Source organism: Emydura macquarii, unplaced genomic scaffold, assembly GCF_026122565.2.
Source record: "Emydura macquarii macquarii isolate MOO-44397 ecotype Brisbane River unplaced genomic scaffold, CSIRO-AGI_Emac_v2 contig_6, whole genome shotgun sequence".
Lineage (NCBI taxonomy): Eukaryota > Metazoa > Chordata > Testudines > Chelidae > Emydura > Emydura macquarii.
In genome coordinates, this window is record NW_027130143.1 from 733,035 (window position 1) to 747,701 (window position 14,667).

General features: G+C 45.7%; 1 protein-coding gene across 2 annotated transcripts in view; it reads right to left on the reverse strand.

Moving 5' to 3' along the window:
- Positions 1-14,667, reverse strand: part of SHANK3 (SH3 and multiple ankyrin repeat domains 3) — a 663,543-nt gene that overhangs the window by 482,087 nt on the left and 166,789 nt on the right. For both annotated transcript variants that reach the window (XM_067548257.1, XM_067547515.1), the window contains exons 7-9: positions 2,748-2,899; positions 2,164-2,331; positions 1,170-1,286 (exon numbers count right to left, since the gene is read on the reverse strand). In XM_067548257.1, coding sequence (XP_067404358.1) covers positions 1,170-1,286; positions 2,164-2,331; positions 2,748-2,899 — 437 coding nt within the window. The remainder of the gene's footprint in view (positions 1-1,169; positions 1,287-2,163; positions 2,332-2,747; positions 2,900-14,667) is intronic.

A 14,667-nucleotide genomic window follows, 5' to 3' on the forward strand; every position in this document is an offset into this window, starting at 1 on the left:
AGCCAGTGAGATTACTCGCAATACATCAGGCTCTTCCCCCCGTGAAGTCTCTCAGCATCTGAATATTTGAAAGAAGCTGCTGTGTAATGAAGGCAACCGATTCCTTGTCTCCTGTCTTTGGCTCCCTATAGCCATGCACTCGGCCAGCTAATGAAGAGGAGCAGACACCCAGTAATATGCAATGATGCTGATGGGCAGGAAACAACAGCCAAACAGTCTCCTCTCGGATGCCGATAGAAACCATCACTGGAAACCCCCTATTTCTAGCTGATCCCTGCAAGACTCCAGATTGCAGGGTGTTCCCTGCATTGTTAGTGGTGGGGCTGGACTCAACTCCCTTCCTTTGGGGACCACCCAACATTCCAACAGATCTCACTGGTAGGAACTTTTCCTGACACCCACCCTTAATTACCCTTCTTTAGTGTCAACCAATTACACCTCCTTGTGGTGCATTCAAGGATTCCTCTCTCTCCATGATGTTTACATTTGGATGGCTTTGGATGGCAGCAAATTTATGTTTTTGGCAAACTACAAGATTAAAACTCTGTATCATCTCCCCACAGAATGCAGTCCCGCCAATCCCTTGAGCACTTCAGTTGCTAGTTGATAGATTTTCTCTAGTTTATCATATCTCTCTGGTATTCAGGGCCCCTAAACTGAACATAATATTCCAGATGTGGCGACACCAGAGCTATCTAGAGAGGAACTAGCCCTTCCTGCGTTATGATGGTGGCTTCTACTCCTGCAGCACTTTCACCATTGGCTTGGTATAAGAGGAGTTTTACTGGGAGCAATGGGAAGAAATAAAGGACAGAAAAAGTCAGACAGAATCTCAGGAAACATTTCCTGCCAATGGTATGCATTGGACAGTGGAATCACATCCCCATGAGAGGGCTGTGAGATCTGTCACTTGGGAAATGTAAAATTAGACTGGACAACATGTGTACAAACTGCTCAATTCTGTATTGGCCAAGGACACAGAACTAGATTGGACCCAATGGCTTTTTTCCAGCTCTAGTTTTAGGAACAACAAGAAGAAGATATATCCAAGCCTGTGTATTCTCTATCCCCATGTCTCCTCCCTGTTGGTCTGCATACCCCCTGCCCTGGTGACTACGACCCTGTGTCCCCTGTTCTCATGCCCATGTGCTGCATGCTTCTCTCCTCACCTGATTATAGAGAGCGCAGATATGGAGCGCAGTGTTTCCTGAGGCATTCTGTGAAGTCATATCGGCTCCATAGAAGAGAAGATGCTCCAGGTGCTGCACATGGCCATAGCGACATGCCTGCTCAGAAAGAAACGGAGAAATAATGAAACAGAAAAAAGAGAAAGACGATAGGGATGAACAAGAAGGTTTTGGATCCATTCATATAGATTTGGAAGGAATCTAAAAATGGCCTGTGAATACAGCCACATGGCAGGGTACACAACATGCCGGACCAAGCAGATCATAGCTATCCTGTTCTCAAACACCTTTCAGACCTTAACAACTGCCTCTCACCCTGCAGCCAAAGTGTGACCCATCCACCTGTGGTCTTATCTTTACTAGAAAATTACATCGAGTTAGAACATGTCCCTGAATAGTTCGGTTACTGAACAAAAAACTGACCATGACCGTGTAGCCAGGGTGCTCAATGTTGCGTCAGTGGATCATGGGTAAACTCTATCTATGCTGATTACAAAGCTACGGTCAACATCATGTTAGTAACAGGACTCCATGTAATTCCCTAGTGAAGACAAGCCCTGAGATACAGAGGGGGAATGAGGCTGAAGGAAGGCAGAATCTCTAGGCTTATTGAGTAATTTCTGCCTTCTAACTCTGGCGTTACTGTGATTCTAGACAGAGTCACAAGGGGCAACTTCAAAGAGCTGCAATGAAGAACCCAGGATGGAGGCATCTCTATACTGACTAACGCAGTACAAAGCTCCTTGTTTCTCATGCTAGCGGTAAGTGTCCTGGCTGCCCTCTACGTGAAATGCATGGGGGTGGGTATAGGGAGAACTCTCATTTGGACACAACCCCATCTACTGACAACAAAAATGCATTTCGTTTGGAGATGCTTAAACCACAGCCTATGTGAAGAATACATTTACATGGACAACCACAACATATCAGGCTCTCATCTAAAGTGGCGACCATCATGCTGCTCTTCTAGACTCACCTGGTGGATTTCTTGCCAGCCATTCTCATCTATACAGCCAACCTTGGCATAGTCATGAAGCAGAAGCTCACAGCAATAGGGGTCCCCTCCAACCATAGCACTGTGATACAAAGGAGTTAGTCCTCGGCTGTCCTTGTAATCCGGGGAGGCACCCAGGTCTAAGAGTGTCTGCAGGAAGAGTACAAGATTCAGGGGCTTGCTCTGGGGTTTGAATGTTACAAAGTTCAAGATCAGGGACAGCTCAGCACAAAAACCTGCAGGGGAAGGGACTATTTCCTGCTCTCGTGGTGTGTAGGACTCACTCCATTCCCAGAGCTCTCTTAGCCAGTCTATGGTTAGTTATAAACAGCTGTGCACTGTGTGTTCCAGAGAGGTATGAAGACTAAGTCCTGGCCTCAGAGAGCTTACGTTCTACACAGACCACACACAAAGGCAGACCAGCAGGGTAATCTAAGGAGAGGGCAGCACACAGCTTGGAAGTAGTAGGGAAGTGAAAAGGACAGGAGTGCACCAGATCTCCCCCTCCCAGTCCGACCCTCTCAGAGCAGGTGGCTCCCCCGAATCTCCCTTTCCCAAGGACTCACCATTAGGGCAACGTGGTTCCGGCACCGGATGGCCTTATGAAGAGCTGTCATTCCCTCCCGAGTCCTGAAATCCAGATGAGCTCCTCCATTCTTCAATGCTTTAATCACCTCGGCACTGTGCTCCAGCTGGGCTGCCATTGTCAGGGGGCATTCTGGAGCACCCGCCCACCCAAGAAAGAGAAGAGAAAAGTCTGAGAATCATAATGAAAGATCTCTCTCCTCTGAGATTAGGCAGAAGTGCCCCACACTCATCCCTTCCTCCAGACAGTATCTCGTATTTGATTGCATCGTTTTCCCTTTTAATGAGCTGTGTCCCTTTGAGTTCAGCCATATTCCCTCATACAAGCTCTGCATGATGCTTTATATCCCCTGCTCCTCCAGGGAGATAGCAAAGGGCAAATTCACTTTCTCTTCCAGACCAGTTGCAGTCAGCAGCAGCTGCACTGTTTGAAGATCCCTTGACAGTAGGAAGCTGAAGTAGGAGCTGACTTAAAAGTTATCATAAGTCTCTGGACCCAAAAACCCACATTTTGGTGGGGGTGGGAGTCCAGGGCAGCAGAAGGTCGAAGAGAAGGGCTGGAAAGGGGAGGATGAAGCAGGAGTTAAGGGTAGTTACAGGTTGGCTGTAATATTGCAAGGTAGGGGATACCTACCAATTCCATTGTGGTAAAAGGGATAACATAGGATAAAGGGGGGAAATAGATTCTCTCTCCTACTGCTTTAAGATATTTAACACAATGTGCATATGGGGTATTTTGTTTTCGGTGATGAAGTCCCAGTTATATACCAGTGGGAATTGGTGCATGAATAAGACCTCATGAAAAGGCCAAATCAGAACTTGACAATCAGCATCCACAGATACTATATGGATTCATAGATTCTATGGCCAGATGGGACCACTGTGATCTTCTAGTCTGACCTCCTGCAAAACACAGGCCATGGGACTTCCCCAAAGTAATTCCTGTTTGAACTAAAGTAGATCTTTTAGGAAAAACTTGCAACCTTGATTTAAAAATTTCCACAACAGTTGGTAAGTTGTGCCAATGGTTAATTACCCTTGCTGTTAAAAAAAACTACACCATATTTACAGGCTCAATTTGTCTAGCTTCATCCTCTGGCCATGGGATCATTAGACCTTTTCATGCCAGATTGAAGAACCCATTGTCAAACATTTGTCCCCCATGTAGGTACTTACAGACTGTAACCAAGTCACCCCTCAACCTTCTCTTAGTTAAGTTAAATAGACTGAGCTCCTTAAGTCTGTCATTATAAGACATGTTCTCCAATCCGTAAATCATTCTCTTGGCTCTTCTCTGAACCCTCTCCAGTTTATCAACCCCTTTCCTAAACTGTGCACATCAGAACTAGACATACTATTTCAGTAGTGGTCATATCGACGCCAAGTGCAGAGGTAATATATCCTCACTATTCCTACTCAGGATTCCCCTTTTTATGTATCCAATGACTGCAGTAGCCCTTCAGGCCACAGCATCACACTGGGAGCTCTTCTCCAGTTGATTATCCACCAATGCCCTACGTCTCCTTTCAGAGTTCCAGGATAGAATTCTCCATCCTGTAAGTATGACCTGCATTCTTTGTTCCTAGAGGTATGAATTTACATTTAGCCATGTTAAAGTGCATGGGATATGTCTACACTGCAATTAAGAACTACAACTGGCCCGTGCCAGCTGGCTCGGGTTCACGGGTCTCAGGCTAAGGGGCTTTTTAATTGCTGTGTAGACTTTGAACCTGGACTCCAGCCCAAGCCCAGATTTTAGGACCCTGCGAGGTGGGAGGGTCCCAGAATGTCTACTCCGAAATTAAACAGCTCCACAACCCAAGCTCCACAAGCACAAGTCAGCTAGCATGGGCCAGCTGCGGGTTTTTAATTGCAGTGTAGAAATACCCGTAATGTTTGCGTACACCCAGCTTACCAAGTGCTTCAGCTCTCACGCCATATGAGTAACCTGATCGCTTCATTATTTACCATTCCCCCATCTTTGTGTCATCTGCAAACTTTATTAATGAGCTTGTTTTCTTACAAGTCATTGATACAAATGTTGAATACCATAGGGATCAGAATCTATCCTTGCAGGACCCTTCTAGAAACACATCCACTCTATGATGATTCCTCATTTACAATTACATTTTGAGACCTGCCAGTTAACCAGTTTTTAATCCATTTAATGTGTGCCTTGTTAATTTTAGATTTTGATTAAAAAACTAGAACAAGGCCAAAATATTATAGTAGCTAGGGGGCTCTTTTAGCATCTGAGCTGCCATATCGCCAACGCTTGCCATTTTATTTCACAAATAGGCCACTCCAAACACAAAATATACAAACCAAAAGGAGAAACCCTGAGGTTCCCCTAGAGCACCGTGCCCTGGCCTCTGATCAGCATGACCCCATTTACTTTCACTCTAGGCATAACCCTACTCCTCTTTAAGATGCTGAGCCTATACAAGTTCGTCTGTACCTAAGTAGGTCCAAAACCTCAACACCTCGCTGAGACAACAATCATGACTGGATATGAATCCCCAAGGCTGCTATCTGATTCAGCAGGGCTTCCTCCTAGAGAACCCACTTGGGCAGGCTGGGGAAGAGCTACAGGCCCTGCCAGGGAGCACCAAAAGACAATGCCCCCACTCCATCTGCCATTACTGGGAATTACGGACCCAGTTCTGCTCCCACTAATGCCAATAGAGGTTTTCTGGTATTCTTACTTCTAAGTGGGAGCAGGATCAGCAGTGTATATGTATCTATTGCCTGCTTTGGCCGGTTACACCTCAGAAAACACAAACAGCTATGCCTGAGTGCTAAGAAAAAGACTGCCAGGCATTGAAGGCATACCTGCTGAGGATGGCCTGTTGGTTTGCAATTTGAAGTTGGAGCCTCCTGGTGGAGTACACTTTCCTCCCAAAGAGCTCCAATTGCTTGGCATCCTTAGCCTTCAGCGTGGTGCCCTGATGACCTTGCCTCTCACGCTTGTTGGCGGCAGCAGCCACCATGCAGGACCCTGGAGGAGGGTGGCTGTAAAAATGCTCGTGGTTCATCAAAGGCATAAAGTACTTTCTCTCTACTTTCTTTGCAGTAGGAGGTAGAGAGGCAGGTGTTTGTCACAGAGACTTCATGGTCTTTCTAATGGTCTTAATTAGCAGTAAAGCCACTCTGGAGGGGCCGTCTGAGCCAAAGATGTCCACCATCGGATCTGCTCCTTCCACAACTTCCTCTGCCTCTCCATATTCTGGGCCACCTTGCAAAGAAGCTCTGATGCACCCTGCTGTCTTCTGGTATCTGTGCAGAGACTGCTCCTACCACAGCTTCATTAGGAGATGAAGAGAAGGATGACTTGAAAGGAGCTGTGGATGTCTCCTGACCCTCAGCACCAGAAGGGCTGGATCCTCAACCTCAGTACCATGGTCAGAGCCCTCCCCAGTGCCATGTGGCAGGCTACAAGCAGAGTGGGATGGTTGGGGCCTGAAGTCCGAGGCAAGAGAATATGACCTGCCAGACTGGGAACATTGGGCCTGATGGTAAGCCCACGGAGTCCAAAACAGACACTAGGCAGACATCTGCCAATGAGGCAGACATGGCATCGAATGTGGGTGCACTGCCTCTGCCCTCTGGTACCTGCTAAGGCGGTGCCAGCTCCTCCTCGAAGAATAGGTTAGAGGAGAACCACTCGCTTCCCAGTGACCACGGAGGCATGGTGCTGGAGAGCGGCACTGTGGAAAACACGACCGCGTCATCATGGCAGGTTTGCCCTTCGTTGGCACCATGGCCTTTTTCAGTGCCGGTTCCAATTGCCATCTCGGTGGGAGCGGAGGGGCTCTGTCCTCGATGAGCTCCCTCACCACTTCAAACGTTTCAGGTGTCGAGGGTAGCTGCAATTCCTCCACTTGTCTGTCTCCCTGTGGGGACTCCATTGGGCCTGGACTCAATGAACCGCTCCGCTGGGCTGGAGTCAATGGTGCGGCCGCTGAAGGTTTGGGGCTTAGGTGGCCCAACATGGGTCGCACCTTGTTCGAGCCCTTCTGGGTCGATGTACTTGGCACTGGCAAGCGACCCTGCCCGTCTTTTTCAGGGAGTGGGAATGGTGCCACGCCTCTTTGCGCATTGAGCCCTGCAGTGCCAGGGAGGTATGCTGGTGCTGGTCGTCTCTCAACGTGGGTTCTTGTTTTGGTGCCATCTCCCTCAGCGATGCCAGCGCACTTCACACTGAGGCAGAGGTGGAAAGCCTCTGATCCACCAGGCTGTGCTCCATATGGTGCAGGACTGACTCCATTAATAGGAACTTTAGCCTCCAACTCCTTTCCTTTGGAGTATTTGGTCGGAAACTCCTACAAATTTTGCAGTGATCCCACTGATGAGACTCCCCTAAACACTTCAAGCAGAAAGAGTGAGGGTCATCTCTAGGCATAGGCTTCCTACAGGACTCACAGGACTTGAAGCCAGGCATGCCCCGTCCCCAGTGGGGAAGGGGAACTTTTAAACCGATAAGTGGTAACTATCCTACGCTAAGTCTATACTAACTAATTAACAACTATTTACACCTATTTTACAGGTACTCCTAGGAGAACAATGGCTAGACTTGCAAAGCAAGAGCAAAGTTCCAGCAACCGACTGTCATAGGCGATAAGAAGGAACTGAAGAGGCCAAGGGTCAGCAGGGCCCTATATATGGCGCCATGGAGGCATGACTCAAGAGGGTACCACAGCCAACCCTACGGGTACTACTAGGGGAAAAACCTTCCAGCACGCGCACACACACACACCAACCCCCCCGCCCTCCCCCAAACACACACACACACACACACACACACACACACACACACACACACCCCTACTTGGAATCAACATGAGCAAGCACTCAAAGAAGAAGGTCCCTGACCACTTCGAAACTCTCAGGCATAGAGGGGAACTGCAGGTCCTTCTCTTGCCTCTTCCTGAGCGGGCAATACACATTGTGAGGGACGGATTGGGGAGGAAGGGGAGGGAAGACAGTCATTTTCAGAATTCAGCCAGAGCCTGTGACGGTTGCAATGTCATCTGGATCCCTCTCTCTGGCCATGTCTGATCACAACATCTTTCAGGGTAAGGATGACAACAGCCCAACAATGTCACAGTGGATCCCAGGGTCCCAGAAGATGGTGGGAGTGGCAGCCATGATAGTGACGCTTGCTCCTTCTTGTTCTCTCATCTGTTAGTTAGGCAGTCTTGTCTCTTCTTGATTTTGATTTGCCCAAAAGTCTTTTCTTCTAAGGACACCAAAAGGGAGCGATGGGCAGAATAGCCTATCCCCTCATTATTTTGTTCACCAATTACATCTAATTTCCAATACACCAATTTTGGTTCATTAATGTTCAGTCTCACACTTTTCTGGTTTAGCAGGCATGATCTTAACACAGGCTTTGAGTTATATCAGTAGGCCTTTTTTGTTTGTACTAACAGTTTTTTCTGTCTCCCTTTTATACTTTTTCCCCATCAACATTTGTTGTTATAGATTAGTGTGACATTTTGTGAACTTTCACTCACATTTTACAGTTGAGCTTACAATTGTGATAATTGGGCCTACAAATTCACCAGCTAGTTAATCTTTTCTTTTTAAGTATTTCTTTGCGTAAGTTTTTATGTGCTAGAATATTTTCACTGCATGAAGTATTATGTGCATAAAACTATATGTACCGAATTATTTTCAATCCATAAAGATTTCTGGGCATCACTTTCTCATGTCCTTGTCACAAACTAGATGTTTTTGAGAACCATGTACAATGGCTCTTTCTGTCACTGCAGGGAGGTTCTCCTTCATATAGATCGCCCCAAAGAGTCGGCGAAAGAGCAGAGGCTCGATAGTCTGCATCTCACCGCACTCGCATATATTCGTGTCTTTAGAGTAGCCCCATTTGATCATATTAGTCTTTGATCTGCCAGTTTGCATGCGCAGATGCCACATTGACCAGTCTATAGTGGCCCCTCCAGGAAGGTCTTCCTGGGGTTCCAGATCTATTTCAGTGGATCAACTGCATGTAGACCTTCATTCCATAACCCTCGTCATGCCTTGCCAGCTATCATATCCAAAGGCACAACACTGGTTATAAAACTCTTTGGCGATGTAAGGAGTTTTATAACTCCCATGTGACCATGTAATGGATGCCTTGGATCTTCCATCTGCCATGATCTTTCCCTTTGGCTTGATACCTTCCTCCTGCCAGCAGGTGTTGCAATGCCAGCCAGTATGTACAAGCTATCCTTTGGCGTTGGCTGCAGACATCCTGTTATTCCACACCAAGTGTTATTTAGAATGGCGTCTAATTTCTTAGCATGGATGGCTCGTTTCCACACGACATGCATACTCTGCTTTGAAGTAGCACAAAGTGATAGCAGCGGTTTGCAAAGTAACTAGATTGGCTCCCCACTTTGAGGTGACCAACTTTCAGAGGATGTTGTTACAGGTGCTAACTTTCCCTTTCATCTTCTCTACATATGCCTTGAAGAAAAGCGTCCAGCCCAATGTCACCTCCAGGTACACAGGGTTCAGATGATTAGCCAGTGGGATTCCATCCCAGGTGAAGTTTAGTTTCCTCTTGACTTTTGAGGTCATAGGTGAAAGGCCATCACCTGTGTCTTGGTCAGCTTGGCACAAAGCTGGTTCTTCTCGTTCTCTATTGCCTCTCACTTCATATCACACAGCATCTAATACCAGAACAAACTGGATTTAGACCAGGCAAGTCCTGTATTGCCCAAATATTAAATATCACCCAACATATAGAATATGGATTTGAGGGAGGGATGATAACAGGTGCTGTGTTCCTAGATCTATCATAAGAATGGCCATATTGGGTCAGACCAATGGTCCATCTAGCCCAGTATCCTGTCTTCCGACAGTGGCCAATGCCAGGTGCTTCAGAGGGAATGAATAGGACAGGTAGTCATCAAGTGATCCATCCTGTCACTCATTCTCAGCTTCTGGCAAACAGCAATCCTTGCACATCCTGGCTAATAGCCAGTGATGGACCTATCCTCCATGAACTTATCCAGTTCTTTTTTGAACCCCATTATAGTCTTGGCCTTCACAACATCCTCTGGCAAGGAATTCCACAGATTGACTGTGCGCTGTGTGAAGAAATACTTTGTTTGTTTTAAACCTACTGCCTTTTAATTTAATTTGGTAACCCTAGTTCTTGCGTTATGAGGAGGAGTAAATAACACTTCCTTATTTACTTTCTCCACACCAGTCATGATTTTATAGACTTCTATTATATCCCCCCTTAGTCATCTTTTTTCCAAGATGAAAAGTCCCAGTCTTATTAATATCTCCTCATATGGAAGCTTTTACATAACTCTTTTCCATTTTAGTTGCCCTTTTCTGTACCTTTTCTAATTCCAATATATCATTTTTGAGATGGGATGACCAGATTTGCATACAGTATTCAAGATGTGGGTGCACCATGGAATTACAAAGAGGCAATATGCTATTTTCAGTCTTCTTATCTATCCCTTTCCTAATGATTCCCAACATTCTGTTAGTTTTTTTTATTGTCGCTGCACATTGAGTGGATGTTTTCAGAGAACTATCCACAATGATTCCAAGATCTCCTTCTTGAGTGGTAACAGCTAATTTTGATCCCATCATTTTATATGTATAGTTGGGTTTATGTTTTCCAAAGTACTTTACTTTGTGTTTATCAACACTGAATTTCACCTGCCATTTTGTTGCCCAGTCACCATGTTTTGTGAGATCCCTTTGTAACTCTTCGCAGTCTGCTTTGCACGTAACTGTCTTGAGTAGTTTTGAGTATCAGCGGCACACGATCCAGTCAGTCGCCAAAACTTGTTTGCCAAAGTCTATGATGTGACACACAACTACCACCTTGTGCAGCTCATCCAATTTCTTCAGGAGTACAGACTTTTTATGCAGAACTGTAGAAGAAACGGAATCACTGGAGACAGCAATGAAATGGCCTCTCACACGGCATTCTGTTAGCACCAATCCTCTTCAACATATATACCAATGACCAGAATATACAGAGCAATATGAGGAGCTTTATATAAGCTGATGATCTTCACATCACATCATAGGAGAAGGACTTTGCCATTGTTGAGAACAGACTGACATGTGCACTGAGCAACCTCTCGAGTTATTACAGTAAGAACCAGCTTCACGCCAACCCAGCCAAGACACAGGTGACGGCCTTTATGGACATAATTTCACATATGATAAAAAGCCCTCAGTTTATAATGGGTCATGCCCCAAAACAACTTAGAAGTACCATATGGACTGGGTCTGCTGAGATTCTAAGGTGTGTAGTTTCCTTTGAGGATTTGAGAGGCATCCCATGAACTTGCTCAGAAGGGAAGGGATGTAGTGCAGGGACCCTGCTCTTGATTATCCCAGGAGACAGGTGGCAGCATGCAACAAGAGAAGAACTGGGACACATATTATTGTGTTGAAGTTCAGCATTTTCAGGAATCAATTCTCCCGGAAAATCTCCCCTCTCCAACCAAATGGAATGCATATTTTTCCTGTGAAAAGGACAATAGGTCCAAAATATTCCTGGTCCAAAGGGATCCCTGTGTAACGTTTTCTTTGAATGTAAAAGAACTTAACACACACAATATTCTTGTGTGTAAAAGTTGTTCACATGCACATTGTTCTCTAGCAAAAAGGGAGAACACATTTTTTACTGGCTTTGATGCTGAAAATATTATCCATTAGCATGTTTTCCTCTCCATCAGCTTTGATGATGGAGACTTTTTTTTTTGTAAATGATAATTATGAAAATATATTTTTCCTTGAAAACTAGCCTTCTTCAAAGCCCTCCTCAGGACCCAACTCTGCTGTGATGTGCACAAGAAATGCACCAACTAACAATGGCAGCTTGAACATCAGCAGAGGTGAGCTGACATTTATTTATTTAAAACTTTCAAAGTATTGAAAAGCATCAAGTTGTGCATGCAGCTAACCAGTGACATCAGTGCTGTTAACCTCATTCTTTCTTTCCCCCATCTCTCTTAGTGTTTATCACACTCATTTGTTACATCTTTTCTTTAGATTGCATGTTCTTTGGGGCAGAAACTACTAGCTCATATGTATAGCACCCAGAACAACAGGACCCCAGTCCTAATAGGGTCCTGTGGGAGCTACCCTAGAGTTAATAAATCATAATGATTATTTGGGCTATGCTAGAAATTATTTACCAAGGGATTCCAAAATACTGGTTTTACTCAGTTTCAGTATATAGTGCAACACAGTGCTTAATGCTTGACAGAAGTAGATTGTGTGGTCTGTTTTTTGGGGGGACCATGTGCTGATCCTAGTGGCCTACCAGATAAGGCTGAGAGCTTCTTAACGAGGCTTTGATCCCCAAGCCCTACCAACTCATACTCAGGGAGAACCACGGTTTAAAAAGCCCACTCCTAAGTGACCAGAGGAGCTAGTGAATAGAGGCAGCTAACGGGAGAGTTTTGCGAGGGAGTTTAGAGGGGGGAGTGGGGTAGATATCTTTCATTAACATTCAATAAACTAAAAACAATAACACCTTCCTCCCCCCCATAAAAAACAAACAATAAAAGAAAGAGCTGCAGGAGTAAAAGGAGAATGCAGGTGGTGCATGTGTGCATTCGACCCTCAGAAATCGCATACGGGCTTTGAAGACTAGGGTGGATGAATTGGAGGAGCTAAGGGAGACAGAGAGATGCATAGATGAGACTTCTGAGACACAGTAGAACAGTCCCACCTCTGGTATGACAGCTGAAAGTTTCAGGGAAGGAGAACATCAAACTGGAACAGAGGGAAACTATCACATAGTTGGGACCCTCCTTCCGGATGATGTCATGATATCCTCTTGCACTGAGGACTATTGTGGAGAAACTAAATGAATTCTTTGACTTGATCTTCACAACCGAGGATGTGAGGGAGATTCCCAAATCTGAAACATTTTTTTAAGTGACAAATCATAGAATCATAGAATATTAGAGTTGGAAGGGACCTCAGGAGGTCATCTAGTCCAACCCCCTGCTCAAAGCAGGACTAACCTCAGCTATATCATCCCAAACAGGGCTTTGTCAAGCCTCAGCTTAAAAACCTCTAAGGATGGAGATTCCACCACCTCCCTAGGTAACCCATTCCAATGCTTCACCACCCTCCTAGTAAAAAACTTTTTCCTAATGTCCAACTTAGACCTCCCGCCCTGCAACTTGAGACTGTTGCTCCTTGTTCTGTCATCTGCCACCACCGAGAACAGCCTAGCCCCATCCTCCCTGGAACCCCCTTTCAGGTAGTTAAAGGCCGCTATCAAATCCCCCCTCACTCTTCTCTTTTGCAGACTAAACAAGCCCAGTTCCCTCAGCCTCTCCTCATAAGTCCTGTGCTCCAGCCCCCTAATCATTTTTGTTGCCCTCCGCTGGACTCTCTCCAACTTGTCCACATCCTTTTTGTAGTGGGGGGCCCAAAACTGGACACAATATTCTAAATGCGGCCTCACCAATGCCGAATAGAGGGGAATAATCACTTCCCGAGACCTGCTGGCAATGCCCCTCCTAATGCAGCCCAATATGCCATTAGCCTTCTTGACAACCAGGGCACACTGCTGACTCATATCCAGCTTTTTATCCACCGTTACCCCCAGGTCCTTTTCTGCAGAGCTGCTGCCCAGCTCGTCGGTCCCCAGTCTATAGCTGTGCATGGGATTCTTCCTTCCTAAGTGGAGGACTCTGCACTTGTCCTTGTTGAACCTCATTAGATTTCTTTTGGCCCAATCCTCCAGTTTGTTTAGGTCACTCTGTATCCTATCCCTACCCTCCAGGGTATCTACCACTCCCCCCAGCTTAGGAACTATCTCAGATTAAGGTTTCATTAGAGGAGGTTTTGGAACAAATTGATAAATTAAACAGCAATAAATCGCCAGTGTCATGCAGACTGGCTTGAGTGAGGGGGGGCATTTAGTATATTGTGTGATTTCAGTATGGCAGAATCATAATAATCCATGTGGGATATGCCACGTCAGGTACTGTTCGGAAGGTTATAATATGCTAAGTAAGATAATAATACTTATGTTCATGTGTGATATTTGAAATGGAAGTTATAGATGTATTTGAGATATCTGTGTTTTAAATTGTGCTGCCTGGGCAACACCCCAGATAGGATGGCCACAGAACAATGGCCTGCATAATGGCTCATTAAGGCATTCCCAGGTGCAAGGGGCCCCTAGGGAGAAGCCAGCATCACCAATGAGTCACCAGAACCTGCTTACGTGACTCTAGACTCCATTTTAGCTCCTGTAAGTTTCACAGGCCACATGGCCAAAAGACAGAGGGTATATAAGATCAAACCACAGGATCCATTTTGTCTATGATCCTGTCCAGCTGCAGACACACCTACCTCTGGATTTATCCATCCTGCAGTTGAACCTAAGGACTTAGACCCATCCAGATACTGGATGTGAACCAGAGAGAACTATACAAGCCTCCAACTCCACATTTCTTCCAGAAACCTGATGCCAATGGACTCAATCATTTGTATATCTGTGATTTCCTTTAACCCTTTAACATTCCTTTCATGGTTTATTTCTTTCTTTTTACAATAAACCTTTAGATTTAGATACTAAAGGATTGGCTGCCAGCGTGATATTTGGGTAAGATCCAAACCTATATTGATCTGGTGCTGTGGCTGACCCTTTGGGGCTCTTTTCAGCAAACAGCAGAGAGTTTAAGTAACTGGTCTCTTTGCTGGACCTGGTGCTGATTTGGAGCCTGGAGCTGGAATGCTGTAAAGGGGGCTGTGGGCAATTGTGGACTGGCTTCATGATAACAAGTGAGGGGAAATCAGAAGCAGTTCGGGGCTGGTTGGGAAGCCGGGCTTCAGTGTCACCCACCAGCGATTGGGAGAATCTGCTCTCCTTTTGCAGCCTGCCCTGACCCT